Source organism: Gopherus flavomarginatus, chromosome 2 (genome assembly GCF_025201925.1).
Source record: "Gopherus flavomarginatus isolate rGopFla2 chromosome 2, rGopFla2.mat.asm, whole genome shotgun sequence".
In the NCBI taxonomy this organism is placed as follows: Eukaryota; Metazoa; Chordata; order Testudines; family Testudinidae; genus Gopherus; species Gopherus flavomarginatus.
Window position 1 is genome coordinate 272687364 of NC_066618.1, and position 21381 is coordinate 272708744.

Here is a 21381-nt window from a genome sequence, read left to right on the forward strand (position 1 = left end):
GCTTGAAACCCAAAGCATAATGTTTAATCTCTCTTCCAAAATCTGATATTTTTGTTATCCATGTAAATGTCCAATCCCTTGTTTTGAAATCTTGCTAACTTCTTGTCCTCAATGCCGTTCTATGGCAATGAGTTCTTCAGCTTAATCACATGTTGTGTGAGATAGTATTTCTTTTTTTTTAATCAGTTTGCATTTTTCCCCTTTTAATTTCACTGAATTCACTCTTGTTCACTTGTTGTTCTTTTTTATTCACTAAATTTTCAGAGAAGAAACACAGTCTATATTTAAATATATCCACTTTAAAGGGGAGGACTGAATGCTTAACAGAGTTCAGAGAAGACATTTTTCCAGCTGCGTGTGAAAAATAGGAAAAATATACTTTCTTTTGCAAAAAAGTATATTTTCATACCATTAATTTATTATAGCAGAGATGGAGGAAGTTTTAGCACTCTAGTGGCTTAAATAAACACTTGCAAAAATGATAAATGGTTTAAATTGTAGAGCAATACTTTTATATGCCACTGCAATAGAACATATCTGAATATTGAGCATATTCATATACAATATATGTATATGTATATGTTCATGAACAATCAATTACTTTAAGTACTGGTATTTATTGTAGGATTATAAATCGAATATTTGATTAAACCTTGTAAAAATTTGAGCCCTATTTAATGCACTGACATTGAAAGGTTTCCCATTTATTGTGGCCCAATATGCCAAGCTAATGTTATCTGTGTGATAAGGTAGGGCAAACAGTTATAACGTGGTAGGAAAGAAGTGTAGGCAGTTGGCTGTAGCGGTTCATCAATCTGGAAAAAAAAAAAAACTTTGCAAGACTCAACAGTGAAGATCACTGATCTGATCAGTATCGGGTTGTCATCCTACTGCACTTGCCACTAACAGTCAAGTCTGCTATAATCTGTGAATCCCTGGAGCTGAACTGCTGCAGAAGCCATCTGTAGTTAAAATTGTTTTGATTTAACATTGTTTAAGAAATCTAGCAAATATGTTATGATGGCTTATTGAACTGTGTAAACATTTTCTGTTTGGAGAAACATTATATGGTGACAGTTTAGGGGAAAAAAGGCCACTAGAGAAAAAAGCAGTCAAAGCAGTTAACATTCCCTTCCAATCCTTTCTCACCATGATAGACCAGATCTTCCTGCTGGATCTGAAAGCTAGTCGCATGCCCCAAAATATCCCCCAGATGCGCTCAGGAATGAAATTGCTCCCTCACATCCACAAATAACCATATGATCTATCCTCTGCTAGATACATTTTGATATGAGACCACATTAATACTGTAATGTTGTCATTTCAAACTTGCTATTTCACCCTCGGTTTCTCCATATGATTAGGATGGGTGTGAATCATGGTGAGGAGCCCAGTCATCTTCACATATCCAAAAAACAAGCAATCCACCCAAAATTCACAATTTATTTCTTCTGGGTTTTTTTCCCTTTCTAAATAATTGCTGGGAGTGGGAGGAAGGGAGACAAGGAACAAAGAGAGAGTCTATGGCCTAATGATAGATCACTTACCCAGGAGCAGGAAGACCTAATCACAAGTCCTTGCTTTAGAGGGAGAGACCCAGGTGAGTACCTAAGCACTGGAGTATTGGATGGGAGGTGGGGCACACACCCCTTGATTTTATCCTGAAGAAAATATTTTAGCTGAAACTACTTGGCAAATTCTACATAAATTCAAATAGTTTCAGTCAGCCACAAACTTATTTTTTTCATCAAATAAACTATTTATCCACAAAATTTCATCCACTTCTACCCATAGGACCTTCTTTTGACTCTCCCAAATAGATTATGGGCTCACTCTTTTGAGCAATTGCTGTATTTAAAGCTAAAGCAGATTCTCTCATTGGGTCTCAGTACTAGTTTAAATGGACATCTCACTTGCAATGAACCAGTGAACTAGGGTCAATGTAGATTTGGCTCCAGTCTGGTAGGCATATCATGGCATATGCGGGTAGATTATTAGGCTGGGCAAATTCTAAACAAAGTTTAAACACAGCTGATCCATTACAGATGTTGATTACACTGTACTGCACATAAACTTTAAACTTTAGTTTGCCATGGGCCGGTGGGAAGGAGCTAAGAAGTCCTTCTAGTAAGCTATCACTGATTCACTGGAAGTATGTAGATGAACACTCCCCAGAAAAGTAAAATCTAAGAGCGCATGCATGGGTTTCTTTTTTCTTTTTAACTGATTGCCTCTCTAGCTATGTATATATGGACACTTCATTTTGTGACATCTATTTTTTGTGAGAGTGTTCTACTGATTGTATTTTAGTGTGTTTTAAAGACAGAAACAAACTAGCCTGGTAAATTATACATTGCCAGGCACAATGACTGAGGGGTGACCTTGAGATGACTAGATCAAAATGATGACTACTTTTTAGTTTAGAATGGAGATGAATAAGTGATGTAATGATAAAGATAAAACAGCCAATAGTGTAGAGGAGGTGAACCGAGAATGACTTTACTCTCATAATTCATGAACAAAGAGGTGGGCAACCTGGACAGTCTCCCTCACTCAGAATCATCAAACAACTCTGTTTCTTTCTTTCTCCAGACAAGGCCCTTGTCCTCCCCACTGAGGATTACTAGTTGTACAGAGTACAGTACAGATAAGATTTAAAAAAGGAGAGATCAGGGTTTACTTATTTAGACCTGTACCATAAATCATCCGTTCTATTAGAGAACAGTATTTTCTTGAAAGACACCCCACAAGCACATATACAGAGATAGAGAAGATATATTTAGATGCAAAGCAACAGTATGAAATTTTAGCAAGACTTCCAGATGTGGTCACATTCTCCTCTTATGTGTTTCTAAAGATAGAGATGTGCCACCGTAAGAGTTTTAAAAAAGAGTTCAAAAGGAATCTGACAGGAAATCTGGAAAAGCTATGGGCTTAATTTTCCCTGCAACTGATTTCCTCTATGATGTGAAAGCCAACTCAAGATTTATCTTACTGTCACATATAATGTAATGGTAGAAGGGCACAGTGGCTCAAACCTTGAAATAGGATCTTTGATTTACTTCAAAACTCTATCCAATACCGTTGCTCTCTAAGGGTTATATACCATTTGGATATAGCAGATATAATATCTTAGTGTTCCTGGATAATAAAAAGATAGCAAATCTCATAATCAATCATGCAATAAAGATCTGGGCATTATAGATTCTGGGCAGAAGTTCAGACGTGTGCATTTAATTTGCTGAAATATAATTTCCTTGTAAAAATAAAGTTTCTCTTTTGTGTTGAATTCTCTTCTATTTGTAAATGAATCCTCTGTGCAAATGAATCCTGCTTCCTGTATGTCCTGCTTACTTTGGGAATCAAATCAATCAATGAACATCCTGAAAAATTCTACCCCACTTGAGCTGGGGATTTCTTAAGCAATTTCTGAATCATGGCCTTGTAATAGTTATGCTTATCCAGTCAGAAGGGAGAGAACAAGTTAACTTACGAACGCTATTCTTAAAATGCTGTGAGTGTTGATGATGTCCCCATTAATATGGGTCATTACAAAAAAAGAAAGTAAACACAACAAAGTCACCATGGCTTGCACTCTATAAGAGACAGATGGGTAAATGAATTGATTGCCATGAAACAATATAAAATCATTAGATATAAATTAATAATTTCAGACTTCTCTGATAATGTTACAAAGTACAAATACCAAAAGTAAAAAGCACTTGTCACTGGCCAAGAAATTATGTTACATAGAGTTGGTTGAACTATTAAATAAATATTCATTGTGGACATTTGGTTGAATTTGGCTCTTTTTTCTGTTTGCAAATTTGTCTATAACTGGCTATAATTTGAATATTTTTCATTATTTCTAATTGTTTGAACAACAGTTTTACGAACACATAATCCTCAAGCCTTCAAATCCCATTTCCCCTGCAACTGGTTCCAATCTTCAAAAGAGTTAATGTCCTAGCAACACTAGAGACCTAATTTTGATCTATGAACTGCTGAGGCTTTTGAGCTCCTCTGGAACAGGTCACATCATTCCCAGGAAAAACCACAAAAGAGCTTTTTTCTTCACTAATCCTACTCTTTCTCTGACCTCCACTTCATGCTATTCAACATAACCTCCTGCACACCAACTCTCACCTGTTCACTTGGCCATTCTGTAACCTCCAGTCCACTGATGTCAATGACTTCTCTGCTGTTCTCAGACCATTCTTTCATATTCTCTCCACTGCTTGATTCAGTATTTTTCCAGTCCAATTTGTTGATTCCTTTTACTCCTCAATTCCTTTGCCTCTCATTCCCACAAAGTCCACCTCACCAAGTCAAACTTACTCTTACCATACACATCCTCTTCTCCTGCTGGCCTGTTGCTGACTGCCTCTGGAATGGGTCTGTACCAATGTGGTCTTTCTCCGTTACAAGCTTGTTCTCCTCAATTCTACTATATTCCTGGCCAAACAGAAACAAATTTCTTCATTGATTCCCATGACCATAATGTCAGCAGCTCCTTTACTGCCTTTCGTTAGCACTGACTTCCTCCTTACCTCTCCTTCTCTGCGTAAGATTCTACAGTCTTTTTCAAAGAAAGATAAATTCACCTCATCCCTACTAACATCTTGCCCTCCTTCTGTGTCTGAAGCTGAGGTTTCTACATCTAACCCTCCATCTGTTCCATCTGTTTTCTCAACCTTATTATTCCCTATCTAAACCTTTACCCTTGCTCTCTGCCAAATCCTTGTTCTTTCGGTCTTTTTTTATCCAGTTCCCATCACAGCTGACCCCACTTGCCTTAGTTCTTTTTGATGGCGCACCAGAGAGACAAACCCCTAGCAGGCTTCAATGTAAATATAACATATTTTTATTTGATTAACTATTTGCAGATTATTTTGTTCATTTGTATTGTCTATTTGATTTTATTAATTGAGCAAGTAGCAAGGCAATGGATACGCTAAAATTAATTAATAAGTATATGTAATTGGTGAAAAAAGGCTTGGAAATATGGAAGTTTTTACATGCTACTCTTTGTCACAACAACGCAAATCTCTGATCAGTGAGCATCAACAAAGAACAATACAAAGAACAGGGAACCTACAGAGAAGTCTTAGAGCAAACAGTGTTAGTATCTCATGTCACCTAGTCAATGTGGCAGCTTGGAATAGAATTTAAATGTTTTTTATGACAGGCTACAGAACAGTGGGAAGACATATAGCATCCATCTTATGAAACATTTAATGCTCAGCACAACATGCTGTTATAGTTTCCAATAGGCAAACTTATGACAGATGTGAAATTAACCAGTGTTACTACTGTAATTAAAGATGACATGGCATGTTGTCATTTTACATTAGTATTTGCCTGGACACATCCTACCCTTGTGATCTCCACTTACTAACAATTTGTAAATTATAGGGACTGGATGGCTTAAGGAGTTGGGAATGAGATACACAGCCTTTCACCTTTACCCCAACAATTTGGACCCAGACACATGCAGTAATGACCAAAAGTTATGATATAATGTCTCTTTATTAACCTATGTAAAGTGAACCAGCGCTCATAGAACATTTCTCAGAGGACATGTGTCTACACTAAGGAAACAACACCTCCATAAAAGGTATTCATTGCCTCTTGTTGGCAGTCTCTGATGAGAGATTAGGAATTAAATGATACAGACTAAAATCTCCTCTAGGCCCCAAAGGTGCACATTCCCACTTAGGTTAGAGGCACATAGGCAGGACAGTGTATGGAATGCTTGCATTGCCTCCTTCTGTGCAATATCAGTTTTCAGACAGAAGATTTTAGTTTCCAGAACTGTCCATCCACGACCTTTCCATGACACTAAATTAATTTTAAAAAGAAATCACTTGGATGACAGTGTTTGATTTAATCTTTATGTACCCTGTATAATATATGCATAATGATGCCTGCTAGTTAATTACAGTTCCTACTTTAGGTCTGGAAGCATCAGAGTTATTTTTTGACATCAGGGTTTCCTCCCTGCCCCCCCATACTCATTGCAGATATCCCATTTCAGAATAGGGAAACTGCAGCATGTAAGGTAGTTAGCATCCTTCAGAAGAGATGTCTACTGTTAAACACAAGTTCTTAACAATACAATTTCAGCCATGGTTGCATGCATAATATCAGGGCAAATTGGGTCTACAACACTGATGTAGAGAAGTAAGCAAACCACAGTTTAAAGTATGACTAGGTGCCCAGAGCTATTAGAATTCACTATAACAGAAACATGTATGGTGCATTGACTATGTCACATAAAGTGTGTTTTAGCAACAACTTTTTTCTGATTAAGACAGAGAAAGAAACTCAAATTGTTTTTAAGTATTTTTCCAGCCTACACTATGCAGATTTTAGCGACAAGGTTGTGTCAACACAGCTTTGTCACTAAAATCAGTGTGTGTAAATGCTCTCTCTCGGTATTTTGTTAGCACTTTTGCCGACAAAATACTTCCAGCCCCGCGAGCAGCATTAACTTTGTCAGCAGGAAAGTGCTCCTGCTGACAAAGCCGTGTTCACACTGCCACTTGCGTTGGCAAAACTTTTGTCTTTCGTGACAGGGGCTTTTTTAAGTACCTGTGAAAGACAAAAGTTTTGTGGACAATGTCACAGTGTAGACAAGCCCTAATTCTCTCTGATTTAGTAATGGTTTATGGAAATACCTTTAGGTATCATTTGGAATTATAAAATATCCACATACTTGCATCTAAGGCTCTGTATTCAATTTTTGCCCTATTGTTCAACATTATGGACCAGATTCATTGCTGGTGTTCATTTGCACAGCTCACCTGAAGTCAATGGAACTACATCAATGTACACCAGCTGAAGATCTAGCCTATATTATCTTCACAAAAAGCTTGAAGGGACTATCTCTTGACACAAACTGAAGGTATAATTCATAAAATATAATCTGACAAAATTAACCTCTCTTCATAATAGTATCAGAAAAGGTAACAAAGGCTTAGATCCTCAGAGCTATTTAGGTGCCTCCAATTTGAGAGTTAGGAATCTAAATACCTGTAAGATCTGGGCTTAGATGCTCGCTGTTTGAAATTATTCCCAAATTTCCTCAGTTAGTAATTACTGGTCTGCAGATCATTAGCACAAAGGTCATTACAAATATTCACAAATATCAGCTCATGCTGTGACCATTAGCACATAAGTCTGCTTTGATTCCCTGAGAGAATGACCACATAACTAACCAACACAGCACAATCTGCATGCATTATAATATATACAGCTGAATTAACATACAAATATAGCTTTCATTGAAAATTGCCATATTTGAACAGAAGGGGTTTTTTTGTCCATTATTTGTGCTAATAAAGCTCAAGTGTCGCACGTTCACAGAATGCACATATGAAAGGCAGATAAACATGAGAAAATAGAAATTATATTTCAGGTTCTATTGTATAAAAATGGACAGTTTACACCACTATTCACTATACTCATTATGTCGAACTTAGAGCTACTAAAAAATTGATGGTGTGGGGATAATGTTGCAAAATTACTCTCTCTAAAAAAAATAAAATTCAACCAATTCTATTTTTAATATTTATGTCAAAGTTTTGAATTTATTTGTTCTTGATAACTTTTTGATGATGTGAGTGCCATTCAATTCAGCAATGATTTAGTACAAACTAAAATGGAGCAACATTTTTTGAAAGTTATCTACCTCTACTTCTTCAGACTATTTTTCAAAACACTTTATCAATCATTTGCTATGGTTCATTTGAAGGATTAACGTAATTTATTTTTTAATGAGTCTTGATTTTTATTTTTCTTAAATGTTGAGCTTTATAAAAACGGGATTTGAATGTAGAACAATATTGTGGGACAACTTGTCCTGCTAGATCCATAGTGTGGATCTCAGATAAGCAGCTTAGCTGAGTTATTTTTTCTTTTAACTGTAAAATGTAAATGAATGTCCATGAAATTTTAGTGGTATCTTACCAATGTTATAAATGAATAGCATTTTATTCCCCATAAATCAATCAATCAAGGGAAAGCCAGATTTACTTAAGGAGAAGAATGGATCCTTCAGCCATGAGACTAACATTTACTTAAGGATATGTTTGCTTCTAGACCCTCCTGGCCATTCTATTCTTATAGATAGTGCAAAGACCTTTCACATAACATCTATTTTTGTCCTCTCATTCTTAGGATCCAAACGGTCTTTCTCTACATAAATTCATAATTCAGTGAAGTTTGTTCCAGTGACATCATTGGACAGTAAGTAGTAGTGTTGAACTTATTCCTGTAAATTTGTTTATTTCAGTGTTATTAATAAAAGACAACGGTCCTGAATCTACAATTCAGTTAAACCAGAGTCCCATTGAAGTGACTTGGGCTCTGTGAAGGCACAAGGGTTCACCCAGGTTGCTTATTACTGGGAAAAGGGCCTCAAAATATCAGAGATCTATAGTTCAGCTAATAAAGAAATGGACAACTATATATAAAATGTAGTTGCAATGAATTTTCTATTATTTTAAATGAAGAACACAGTATAGAGAAAAGTGTTTTGAATTTATCAGATTCCAGTTATTACATTGGAGCAAAATATGTTAGTTTCTTAAGATTTCCTGTTTCCCAGGATATTAATATGACAAATGCAACCTGTAATCTATGAATTCAAACTTCACAAAGCATTTTTAGTGTAAGATATTTTAAGGACTTTATTTTAAGACTTTATAATGTCCATTGATAGCTTACATTGGTATGTGAAGAAAACTAAAATAATGCTGACAGATAATTAATATTTCAAATTAATCACGGTCTCAGTTATATTTCAATGTCGGACTCATATAAAATGATAAACTACAGTACCATGGGTTGACAAATATGCCATATTAAACAACATTATTCTGCAAGAAGGAAATTAAATACAAGATTTAAGTAAGAAGAATTGCTAATGTACTGATTGTTTTGCTAACTTTCAAAGATAATATATTTTGATATGGTCTTTAAACAAATAAAACTGCTATCTCCGTCTTTTCATCTGGAATCTGATTACGCACATGTAAGTGGCCCCTTAATCAAATAAATATAGATTTTATTTATTCATTTATTGCTTTATAATTTGGGGAGATTCATTAGAGAAAATGTAATATTCGTCTCCAGAACAATTAAACTAAAACCAAGGCTTTGGTTACAATGGAAATTAGAAATGTTTTAAGTGAAGCAATTATTAAATACATGTATATGTATATGGGCCTTTTTCCTGCAAATTCACTCTTTATATTGGCAAATGAAAGCATATAAAATTGTTCCACTTCCATTGTTGGTTTAGCCCAATTTTAATATATTTGTTTTAAAATTAGATTGTAAACTCTTTGGGGACAGGGACTGTGTCATACTGTACATTTATATAATGTCTATACAAAGATACTCTGATCCCAGTTTAGCCTTCATGTGTTATTACAACATAAATTAAAAATTATTCATACAGAGAGAAATGTGGTGATATTGTAAGCCCAAGAGCTAGACAACTTACAGGGATGGAACTTCTACTTCCTCTATAGCAGGAAAGCCATCTCTGGCCAAACTCATTCCTATGAATCATAATGTTGAGTAGGTCCACATACTATGTTCTGTTGCTTTAGTAGGAATCTGTCCATGTTACAGTTGTATACATGATAATAGGTTGGTACAGTGACTGTACTCATGAAAGGCATAGGAATGGAGCCCGATATGCCTTGGAGTAAGTGGGCTACCCTGACTTTACAAGTAATGGACTCTGGTTTGGGAATGACATTCAAGTTCGATAAGAGAGGGCAGAAGACTCCATCTTAAGGTGCATCTACAGAGCCTGCAGCAGGAAGCCTCCCAGCCCAGGCTGACAGACTTGGGCTTGCAGGGCTCATGCTAGCATTCTAAAAATAGCTGTATAGACAGCGCTTTGACGTTGCGGCTCAGGGCGCTGAAGCCTAGGGAAGGGGGTGGCTTCAGAGTATGAACCCCAGGCCAAGTTGTAACATATAAGCACGGTCTACCCAGCTATTTTAGAGCACTAGTACAAGCCTCATGAGCCCATGTCTGTCAGCCTGGCCTGGGAGGCTCACTACCACAGGTTGTGTAGACGTACCCTGAGGGCATGTCCGTACTGCAATAAAAAACCCATGGCACCACGCCTCAGAGCCCGAGTTAATTGACTCAGGCTTGTGGAGCTAAAAATAATAATATAGATATTCAAGCTTCCCAGATATTCCCAGACTCTGAGTCCCATCCCCCTTTCCTTGGGTTTCCAGCCCAAGCCTAAACTTCTACACTGAGATTTTTAGCCTTCCATCCTGAGCCCTGTCAGCCTGAGTCAATTGACCTGGGCTCTGAGACTTGGTGCGGCATATTTTTTAATGTAGAAATACTCATCGTGTACATCTACTCTACACTGGCAAAAACCAGCTGCAACTGGCCCAGATCAGCTGACTTGGGCTTGTGGGTTTTCATGCTGCAGGGCTATAAAATTGCAGTGTAGACTTTCAGGTTTGGGCTGGAGCCTGGGCTCTGAGACCCTGTGATGGGAGAGGCAGAGCCTGATTGGCCAGGAAGGACCCAGACCTTATTTTGCAGTGAGACCTAACTAGATCAGTGTTGGAGGATGCAGACCTGACATCACATCACCCCAATAGGTGGTGGCAGCACAGAGCTGAACTTCACATGAAGGCCAAACCAGACTCAAATCACATCTAGGCAAGGCTAACCCAGGTGCTCACAATCTGGTGTCAATCACCCAGGTGCCAATTCTGCAGGATGATGTCACAGAACTGGACCAGGTAACTGCACACTGAAGTGGTACCTGATGATGTGGACTTCTCTAGCCAGGAGCAGATAGGGTGAGGAGAGCCACCACTTGATAGTTTCTCTCAACTAAAACTGAGAATAATTGGACCTGTTCGTGGCATTTTAGATGGGTGGGGATTATCTGGCAGAGATCTGGACCTCAGCTAGCCAGACAATATCTGACACTGCAGGGGACTGTCCAACCTAAGTCCTGGTGCATGGATTCAGCTTTGTTCATTGTATTGTATTTGTACATCTGTAATTACACTTCTTTTATTTGTTTATCCCCTTTTCCTCCAAATAAAAGATCTGTGTTTTCAAGAACTCCTGAGTGTTTGTGACAATGGGGGAAGAACCACTGCAAAGGTGACCTGGAATGTTATATTTAATTTCTCAGAGTCAGAAGAATGGCTTGGTGGGGGGTTGAGCCATAGTTTTAGTTTCACCAGCTCAGGTCTCTAATATTCCCATGGGTATTAGTTAGCAGAAGTTACAATAATCATGAGAATACTCTTAGTTTTTGGGATACTAGCGCAGGCCTTGTAAACAAGAGTATACCTAGGTTTCAGGGACACATGGTCATCCTAAATTGGATGGGTTGGAAGAAGAAATATTTTCCCAATAAATGGTTATTTTGTCTTATCTTGACAATGTCAAGAATTATTGGACAAGGCTATATTTGGGAAATTGTAATTATCCTTTAGAACAATGTTTGTCACAGACTTATTCTGAATGCATCATATGTGGCAAGCACCAGTGTATTTTATCTAGAAAAGAAAATTGTTTTGTAATTAATATACTTGTATTGGGAAAAGCATTTTAGTTATTTCACAACCTTTAACCAGAGGGTTTTGTATTATTTTTTTGTTTGGATTGATCCTGCAGTATCTTTAATACTGTAAAAGGCACAGAAAATTTCTGATACCACTTATAATAGCATAAAATTGTAATTCCATTTACCTCTGTGAAGTATATGTGAATTCAGAACCTGGCCTAATGGCTTGATTTCTTGCTTAACCATTTACTTTTCCTGTTTCTTATATACAGTTTTTGATAGTTTTGTGAATTCCTTTTTAATTACCAAAGCGTCTCTTAAAAAAACACAGCTGCAGTTGATCTTATGAATTTCCCCTATACACTGATTTCGCTGGAGTGTAGAACTACAGAGCATCCTTAATGGACCTTTTGCCAGTAGTGAATAGATACAGTGTAATTGAAGTTTGTTATGCTTCCTTTCTGCTTGCCCCAGACAAACATTCTCCAATTCCCTGGGTTAAGAGTTTAGGGGTGGCAGAGTAGGGCCTCGAGTTGGCACACTTACACCAGGGCAATTCTCTGTTCATAATTCATAGATTTTAAGATGAAAGTGAACCGTTTGATCATGTAGTCTGACCTGCATTAACACAAGAAATAGAAATTCACCAAGTTACCCTGACATTGAAGCCAATGGTGATTTTGCAGATAGTTTCCAAACCTTTTGCTTTTTGCTTCCTGACAGATGCAAAGGAAACAGATCTCAAAAAGAATCTAGTCTTTAAATTTCACCTTCAGAAGACGGAGGGAGCTGAGCTTGCATATTTAGTGAGTCTTGAACAGTTTTGAACAGTTAGAATCTCCAGTGAAGAGTTTTCTGGAGCCCTACGATTTATATGCAAATATAATTTGTTTATAGTTGTATTACTGTTTACTATCTAAACAGAAAGCGAAATTCCACAGCTTCTTATCCGGCAAAATTAAGCAAGTTTAATGAGTATCTCATCAATTAAGCTTTTACTAAGCACTTGTTCAGGCAAAACTCCCATAGACTTCAATTGTCTCCAAGCCACCAGACCTGCTGTTGCAGCAAGGACTGAATAAAAATTATGTATGGCCTTCAGAATATAGCCCATACTTAAAAATGGTTTTTAAGGCCTCTGTCCTACAATCAAATGACTGGATGCACCCTTATGTAGAAACCCATTGACTTATCAGACTATTCTCTTACAAGAGTATTTACTTCCTGTAATAAACCTTTAACCTTTGATAAACTTTGGCAGCGATGATGATGTCAGCATTGTCAGCAGTCTAAAATGTCTTGTGTAGTCAAGCTTGTATTTCATCTTTAGCTACATTTCTGAGTTCTGACATGAAGGCAATCTAAAAATAGTTCATTCCCATTTGTTCACATATTTTACTTGTTTGCCAACTGCCAAAATTATATTTAGCACTCATATTCCGACACATTTTAATTAGACCAATATTGTTTGATTTATATGCTCCAGTAATTCATTACATCAGCTACAGATTCTTCATAACAATGCTGTAAGAAGTGCATGAAGGCTTCCAAAAGTCACTAAGTGGAATCCATAATTTAGTAATCCAGAGTGTCTGTTTTTTCCCAGTACTCATTATAAAGAAAATCTTAGATAACCTTTAATTTTTTACCATGGCTCTCAACTTCCTCTGCAGAATCTTTCAGCATAATTATTAGATTACTACAATTTAAATTTTAATTTATACACTAAAGTTATTCTTTTATTTTCATTGTCCAAGAACAATTACAATACAAAGAAAATCTATTGGAGAATTCAGAACAGTGTTGTAAAATGTCTATAAACCATCTCCAGGGACCCTAGAATTCTATAGAATCCTACATCAAAATCCTCTTTCCTTTTCCATTTCAAAGTGTTTCAGGATCAATGAGACTCAAAAACAAGGTTTCTGATATGCATTTACCTTGAGTAAAAATTGCTAGATAAAATATAATGGGGCTTTCTTTCCTATATCTATTACATTCATATTATTTACATCATTAGAAGATTTATGCATATTTAGTAATCTTTACTAGCCAACTCCTATATGGGCTGGAAAATGCTTTGACTATTCCCTTGACCTCTCCTCCCCCTCTCCTGTTCTTGTTCAGATACTGCACTTTTTACCCCAATGTTCATTAATGAAGTCAGCAACCTTAACTGGACCAGTTACCTGCTTAATAGCTATAAAATAGTCCAGTAAAAGCAAAAGAACACATTATTCAAACACAACTAGACTCATGAGGCCCCTGCTGTGTGCTACAAGCTGCTATCTCCCTTTCTTTCGTAGCAGCTGTATCTCTCTCCTGCATGCACACAGTGAATAAGCTGCATTATTTACCACAGGACAACAGAAAATAGAAACATGAATCAAAGTGGATTTTGTTTTATTCCAAAAATAAACTAATCTCACCAAGACTAATATAAAAGTGGCTGTCAGGGATAGATTGTGGCTTGGAATAAGTGCTCATTCAGGGGATTTAAAAAGACTTATGAATTTTCACCCTACCACATGCCCACCCACACCCCTGTGTAATTACCTAGATATTGGGAGCAGGGGTTTTGGAACAAGGGGAGCTGTGGACTAACATACTCCCTTCCCAGAGCAGGTGGGCATGGAGAGATAGCAGAGTCTTGCCTCCATAACCACAGTGCACCAGCCAATGCAAATAAGCCAGCATTCAGTGAGAAAAAGAAACTAATATTTTGCTGCTGGCAAAGCTCATGACTCAATATTTCTCCTACTTAATTTACTTGAACCAACTGTCATGTCTTCCTCTTCTTTGGAGCAGCGCTTTTCAGTTTGTCTCATTTACAGCCTTGCAAATTATTTTATAGATACTCCTTTCTTCTAGGTTACTTTGTCTGTACTACAAATGTGTTCTCTCTCAAATGCTGGAGAAATTGATCTTACCCACGTGTGTGAACATGGAAGAATGGCAAGAACCAGAATTGAGGACCAACTCATTCACAGATTGCCTACAAATACAATAGTGGTACATCCACTGAACTCAGATTGTCATCTTCCTTCTGTATCTCAGGGCCTGGATGACTAACTCATCTTCTTCCATTCAAACAAAACCAGTGATATCCTCTGATTCTAATTGTGTTGCATCACCAACTCCATCTGCTAATCTGAGGGTAAGGAAGTAGACTTGAAAAATAATTGTGTTTTTGGTTTGGTGTCTGAAGCAGAGAAAAAAATCTAGAAAAATGTTTGATTCAGGATGACCTGAAAGAGAATTTTTTTGTATTTTCTTGCCAAAATGAAAAACTGAAAAAAAAAAATCAGTTGGACTAAAACATTTCACTCAACCCAAAACAAAACATTTCATTTCATTTAGAGGTGTTTTCTCCCCACCTTTTGAATTAAATATAGCTAATTTTCTAAATGAAACATTTCAAAAAGAAAAGTTGAAATGTTTAAACTCAAAAATGCTAAACTGAACATTTGTACTTTTTTGAATATTTTTCTTCTTTTAATTTTTTTGTCCAAAACTATTTGCCTAATTTTACCCTGATTTGTGAATACTTTTTGTTGATGCGAAACTGCATTTTTCAACTAATAAACTATTCATCTAAAAAAAAGTTCCCCCAGCTATAGTATGAAGTTTTCTGTTCTTATTGGCTAGGATGTTAATTTTTCAATGATATTGTCCAACGAGTGAAGTTTTAAAGCATATTTAATTGTAATTAAGTTGTCTATTTCTATTCTTTGTTTTATTCTTAAAAATCAAATTGAAAACATATATAGAATTGGATTGCTGAATGAAATAGGTTGGCAAAATCTTTCTTCAGTGCTCTAATTGTAATTCTATGTGTTTCCTTTTCCATGTTTAGTCTCAAAAAGGGAACAGAGAAATTAATACAATACCTATAGGTCATTCTCGAGTAAGTCCAGAGGAGATTCATAGCTCACTTAGATTTTCAGCTACTTGGGAATTTCTGGTCATGTCTCAGATGAGCCACAAATAAATGTTTAGTTACTGCACAACCATGCTTTCCATACAGTCATATATCTTGTGATATAGCATGGCCAGAGGGCAGCAGGAGAGTGTTAGCAGGGAGCCTTATTCCTTGCAAGGAGAGGAAGGTTTGCTATAGATTAACTACAGCACCTGAAGCCAATTAGAACACCTGAAGCCAATTAGAGCACCGGCAGTCAGTGATGTGATAACCCCCTCCCCCCCAGCTTCAGTCAGACAGTGTGGGAGTTGGAGCAGAAAAGTTTGTTTGGAGCAGAGAGCAGTTTGAAGGAGTTGGAGAAGAGAATAGTTTTGAAGAGAGACAAAAGGAAAGTTTGGAGGAGTGCTGTGGTGGGCTGAGAAATCCAAAAGAAACCCTAGGTAAGGGGCACCTGGCTTGTGTAGAAGTAGGGCAAGAAGCTCCTTCACAAGCTGAAGGGCAGGAGAGGGAAGTAGCCCAGGGGAAGGAACTGCTAGTTCAAGTGGGTCACCACAAACCTCAGGGCCCCTGAGTTAGGATCTGGAGAAGAGGGCAGGCCCAGGTCCCTCCCTCTCCACTCCCCTCCTCAAGGACACTAGTAGGCTAATTAAAATACTGGTTCAGATGTAAGCAATGGTGCCCTGAACCTTCCCCAAAGAAGAGAAAGCGTGAGACCCAGCATAACAGTACTGCAATTTGCCACAATCTATACCTGAGAGAATATGTCTGAAAATATGTCAGTGAGAAATTACTGCAGAGTTGATCATGGTTTGAGAGATGGTAATTCTTCCTTCTCCATTTTCTATTTTTAAAAAATGGAATGAGTCCTGTAATTCATATGAGACAAGGCTGAATGACATTTAACATAACTCAGTCAACAACTTACTCTTTCAAACACAAATTCATTTAGATAAATAGTTCAACAATATTCAGTCCCCCTCCCTTGCAAGCTACCAATTTCTACCTTTATTTCATGTTTTCAGTGATGTGCCACTCTTTTTTTTTAATCTCAGGTTTCAAATTTTAACTGCACAGTCAGACACCTAAATAAATTGTCTGATTTTCAGAGGCACTGAACAACTTGCAGCTATGTTAAAGATCAATAGGAACTGCTGGGAGCTTGGCACTTTTGAAAATTGGGCCACATCAGGTGTCTACATATGGACTTAGGATGCTAGATAGAGATACACCCTTTTGAAAATATTAGTTACAGGGTTGCATATGTTCATGAAGAGCAAAGGTAAAATATTGGAGTCTACTGATATGGAATCTTATTTAAATAAAACTTTTCTCTAATGCCAAGGAGTAAGACATCAAATGAACGTAATCTAATAGTCATCCCCTCTTCCATCAGCTGGGTTGCAGGGGAGTGCAGTTTGAGAGCCAAGCTAGGCAGGGGAATGGGAATTGAAATAAGTGGTGTTGTGTGGGATTATACTGCCTACCACCAGTTCTAGGGGAGGCAGGCACTGCTGTGGGGCAGGGAGGGAGGGTGAGGGATCTCTGTCTGCATTACAAGTTTGGATTTTTAGACAATGCAGTCTCATGTCATTCTTTTGGAAGAATACAGTAAAACACTTGAGACCAGATTCAGCAAAGCACGTGTTTGTTTAACTTTCAGCTCATGCTTACATGTCTGGCTGAATCAGGGCCCAAGTGTCATTAACTAGAAGAGTTTTAATTAGTTCATTACAAGAAACAGTGGTTATATTGACACAGGGTGAAATTTTCTAAAGTTTCTACATGACTGAGGAGTTCAAGTCCTATTGAAACTTAGAGCGCTGCTTAAGCCTGGGATTGAAGCTGTGTGAGGAGTCTGCCAGCTGACCAGCCACACAGGTTTTCCTGTACAACCTTGCACATTTTAGGCTTGATCCACAGCTCACTGAAGTCAATAGCAAAGGTCTCATTAATTTTAATAGTGCAGGATCAGGGCCATTGTGTACCTGAGAATGGGCCACACACATGCAAGTTTATACAGATCCAGTGGTTCCAGTACACCATGCAACCAAAGCAGAGGGACAGTGGCTGCTGTTGAAGAGTGTTAACTTCAGCTCCCCATCTGCTCAGAGCCCAAATAATCTGGTTTTATGTGTATAGAGCAATTTTTTTTTACCCTGATAAGAAATGTTTGAGATTGTATTGTTGTTGTGATGCTGGTTTTGTTTTGTTTTCTTTCTTTTTTCCCCCATGACTGGATTTTTGAGAATATTTACAAACAAACAAAAACCAGCCAACCAAACAGAAGCCCCCAACATTTTTTAAATATAGTATGAAATACCTAAAGGACTCCTTATAGAAGTGCAGAAAGTACTATTTAGACCTTGAAAGTCCCTGGAATCTTTCAACATTATACAATCAAAGCAACAGAAAAAATACCATAAATTTTCCAAATATGAAAGAAGAAATTATATATTATACTTTGAATATTTATAATTTAACACATTTCCAGATAAGATATTGCTGGACAAAAATCACCACCAAACACGTGTTACAATTGACAATAGAGTAAAAAATGTCTGTAATCCATTCCACATATAATTTGTTACACTATAGCTACAATTTCAGTTCTGTAAATTATCCTGTTGTATGTGAACTAGAAAATAATTGCAGAATAAACAAAGTAATTAGACATGTTCAAAACAACCAGAAACTACAAAACAGGTCTCAAACTTGCAAATAACCTTTTTTAATTTCCTTGTTTAATTAACTATGTGATTTAGGGATAACTATTTTTGTGAATTAGTATTCGAACTGCATAGTATCTTGCAGTATTCAAGTAAACAGTTCCTAGCAGTGTCTGTGGCTGAAGACAAGTAACTTTGCTTGGCAACAGTCATAGGTGTTCTATATGCCTACATAAGTCCTCTGTGCAGAAGATGAGCCTCCAGGCATCTTCCTAATCACTGCCTCCCCAAACTGTATCTCAGCTGCTTAAACTCCCATAGATAAAATCAGAGTGATCCACAAGAACAAGGAGGATAAAACTCAGAGATGTGACCTTCTTCAATATTTTATAGCTATTGGTTCGCTGATAGACACCCTAACTAGAAGTGTCAATGTTTTTCCCCCACTTTGAACTTTAGGGTACAAAAAGTGGGGACCTGCATGAACACTTTTAAGCTTAATTACTAGCTTAAATCTGGTACGCTGCCACCAGCCAGAATTTAGTGTCTGGCACACTTTCTGTTCCCCCAAAACCTTCCCTGGGGAACCCAGACCCAAACCCCTTGAGTCTTGAAACAAGGAGACATTAACCATCCCCCTCCTTTTCCCCCCAGATCTTCCCCTCCCTGGGTTGCCTTGAGAGGCTTCACACCGATCCAAACTCCTTGGATCTCAAAACAAGGAGGAATTAACCATCCCTGCTCCTTTCCCCCCACCAATCCCTGATGAGTTCAGACTCAATTCCTTGGATTTTAAAACAAGGAAAAATCAATCAAGTTCTTTAAAAGAAAGCTTTTAATTAAAGAAAGAAAAAAAGTAAAAATTATCTCTGTAAAATCAGGATGGAAAATGCTTTACAGGGTATTCAGATTCATATAGACCAAAGGGACTCCCCCGCTAGCCTTAGATTCAAAGTTACAGCAAACAGAGGTAAAAAACCTTCCAGCAAAAAGACACATTTACAAGTTAAGAAAACAAACATAAGACTAATCCGCCTTGCCTGGCTATTACTTACAATTTTGAAACATGAAAGACTGATTCAGAAAGATTACGAAAGCCTGGGTGTACATCTGGTCCCTCTTAGCCCCAAGAGCGAACAACGAACAACATAAAAAGCACAAACAAAGACTTCCCTCCACCAAGATTTGAAAGTGTCTTGTCCCCCTATTGGTCCTCTGGTCAGGTGTCAGCCAGGTTACTGAGCTTCTTAACCCTTTACAGGTAAAAGAGACATTAACCCTTAACCATCTGTTTATGACAAAAAGAGATCAACTATGTGTCAGCACCAATAAAAAGAGACCACAGATCCCTAGGATTTATTACTCTTGGAATTCACAAGGAAATAGACCTGATTTTGTGCACAAACAAGAGTGCACAATCACTGCTTTGAAATATAGAAGGTGATGGCCAAACCATCTGTCAGGCCAGAGTATTCATATTATGCAAAGACAACCTAAATATGAGGTTGATTATAAAGGAGTTCTCTTTGAACCTATGTAACAAACATAGTCCTTTGATTAAGGAAGATTGCACATCAATCCATTCAAGCTGATACCTACACACATATTGAACCCTCAGAAGACCCCAACAATGACTCTTGACGGCAGCACTGATAGCAGGTCAGATCTTAACCATCACCTCTCCTATATAAACAGTAAAACCAGGAACTTTGGTTCTGCTCCAAGGGCCCAGGAAACACTTAGAGAGTAAACTTGTGTCCTCGATTACCCTTCTTCATGTACTGAAAAGCAGATGGGGAAAAAGTCACGGCTAACCTCTTTTCATTGTGCATAATTGATTTCAAGATGACTTTTTGCGGAACATGACGGTACTCAATGTTTGTATGGATGCCAGAATCTTGCCTTTAGTTACTATACATTTTCTTGCGTATGGTACACAAATAAATATTCAGCTAGGATCAGCAAACCTTTAATACTTGATATTTTGTGGACTAACAAACTTTGAAAATACTAAAAATTATAGTCATTAAAAGTGCATGTAATACTTTTTCCAAAATGTTAATGCCACAACTATCAGACAGTGAGACAGGTTGAAAAACAATGTGGGAAATCAATCAGTTTTGGGGCAAGATAAGGAATTTATTTTGGAGTATTTAAAACCTTTGATTTTTATGACAGATCCTGGCATCTAATTGAAAGGTTATTGAAATATTTTAAACCTTTCAATAATGTACCTGGTTCAGTTCAACTAGCAAAATGTCACATTTGAGCCCTGCTATATATACGGATGAGGTAAAGCTTTCAAGGCTTGTTGTTAAGAAGAGTGTTAATCATGTTCTCTTACCTTCATAGTATACTTTAAACCCATGGGCACTAACTGCAAAGTCACTTGTCAAACGCACTGAAAACACAGACTTCGTACTTGTCACAGGTGGAGGAAGATGAAATCCTGTTAACCTAAAAATATAAGCATACCTCATGGTTAATTGTCTATAAAAATGCAACTGTTCTTGTTTCAAACTTATTGCTCACTACAAATTTCCATCATAAGACAATCTATATAAAAGAGTAGAATATACAGTATATATTATTTGTGAAATTGGTTTTCTAAAATCTCATAATAAAGCTGTCCAACTGGCATTTATGTAGCCTAGCACAGGTGAGGTAGGTCAGCTCAGGAAGATTGTACATAAAGAAGGACATTAATACTGTAGAAACTACACAGACATGCCAGATTTACAGCAGCTAAGGATCTCTCCCGGTATTTTTTACTTTATGTATTTTATAGATAGTTATGTGAGATCTTATGTTAGATGGTTTTTTGTTCACAGAGTTTTACGCAGCATAATTTTACACATAGTAAAAGAAGGGATCACAGTTCACTTAAATGTGGGATGTTAGGATAATTTACACTATGTATCTTAACCTCACAGAAGTGTTTTTCTTAAGTCTACTATAGTGGCTAGTAATCGTGGGAAGAATTGCTCAGATGGTTTTGTTTTTAATTCACAGAGAGATCCCAGAGGGTATTGTTGAGTAATTACTCATCCACTCGAAAAGCTCTCTTGCAGGGTTTTCCAGCTGTGGTGGTTTTTGGGTTTGTTTGTTTGTTGTCAGATCCTCATATATACACAACAGGCAGCTGTGGAAGACAGTTTGACATTCAGTCCAGTATCTCCATTTCATCTGACTCAGGAGTTGCAGCATCTTGCTTTCCAAGT

General features: G+C 37.3%; 1 protein-coding gene across 4 annotated transcripts in view; it reads right to left on the minus strand.

Moving 5' to 3' along the window:
* CSMD3 (CUB and Sushi multiple domains 3) overlaps positions 1 to 21381 on the minus strand; it is a 1198342-nt gene that overhangs the window by 985560 nt on the left and 191401 nt on the right. For all 4 annotated transcript variants that reach the window (XM_050940462.1, XM_050940461.1, XM_050940464.1 and 1 more), the window contains exon 3: positions 20505 to 20617. In XM_050940462.1, coding sequence (XP_050796419.1) covers positions 20505 to 20617 — 113 coding nt within the window. The remainder of the gene's footprint in view (positions 1 to 20504; positions 20618 to 21381) is intronic.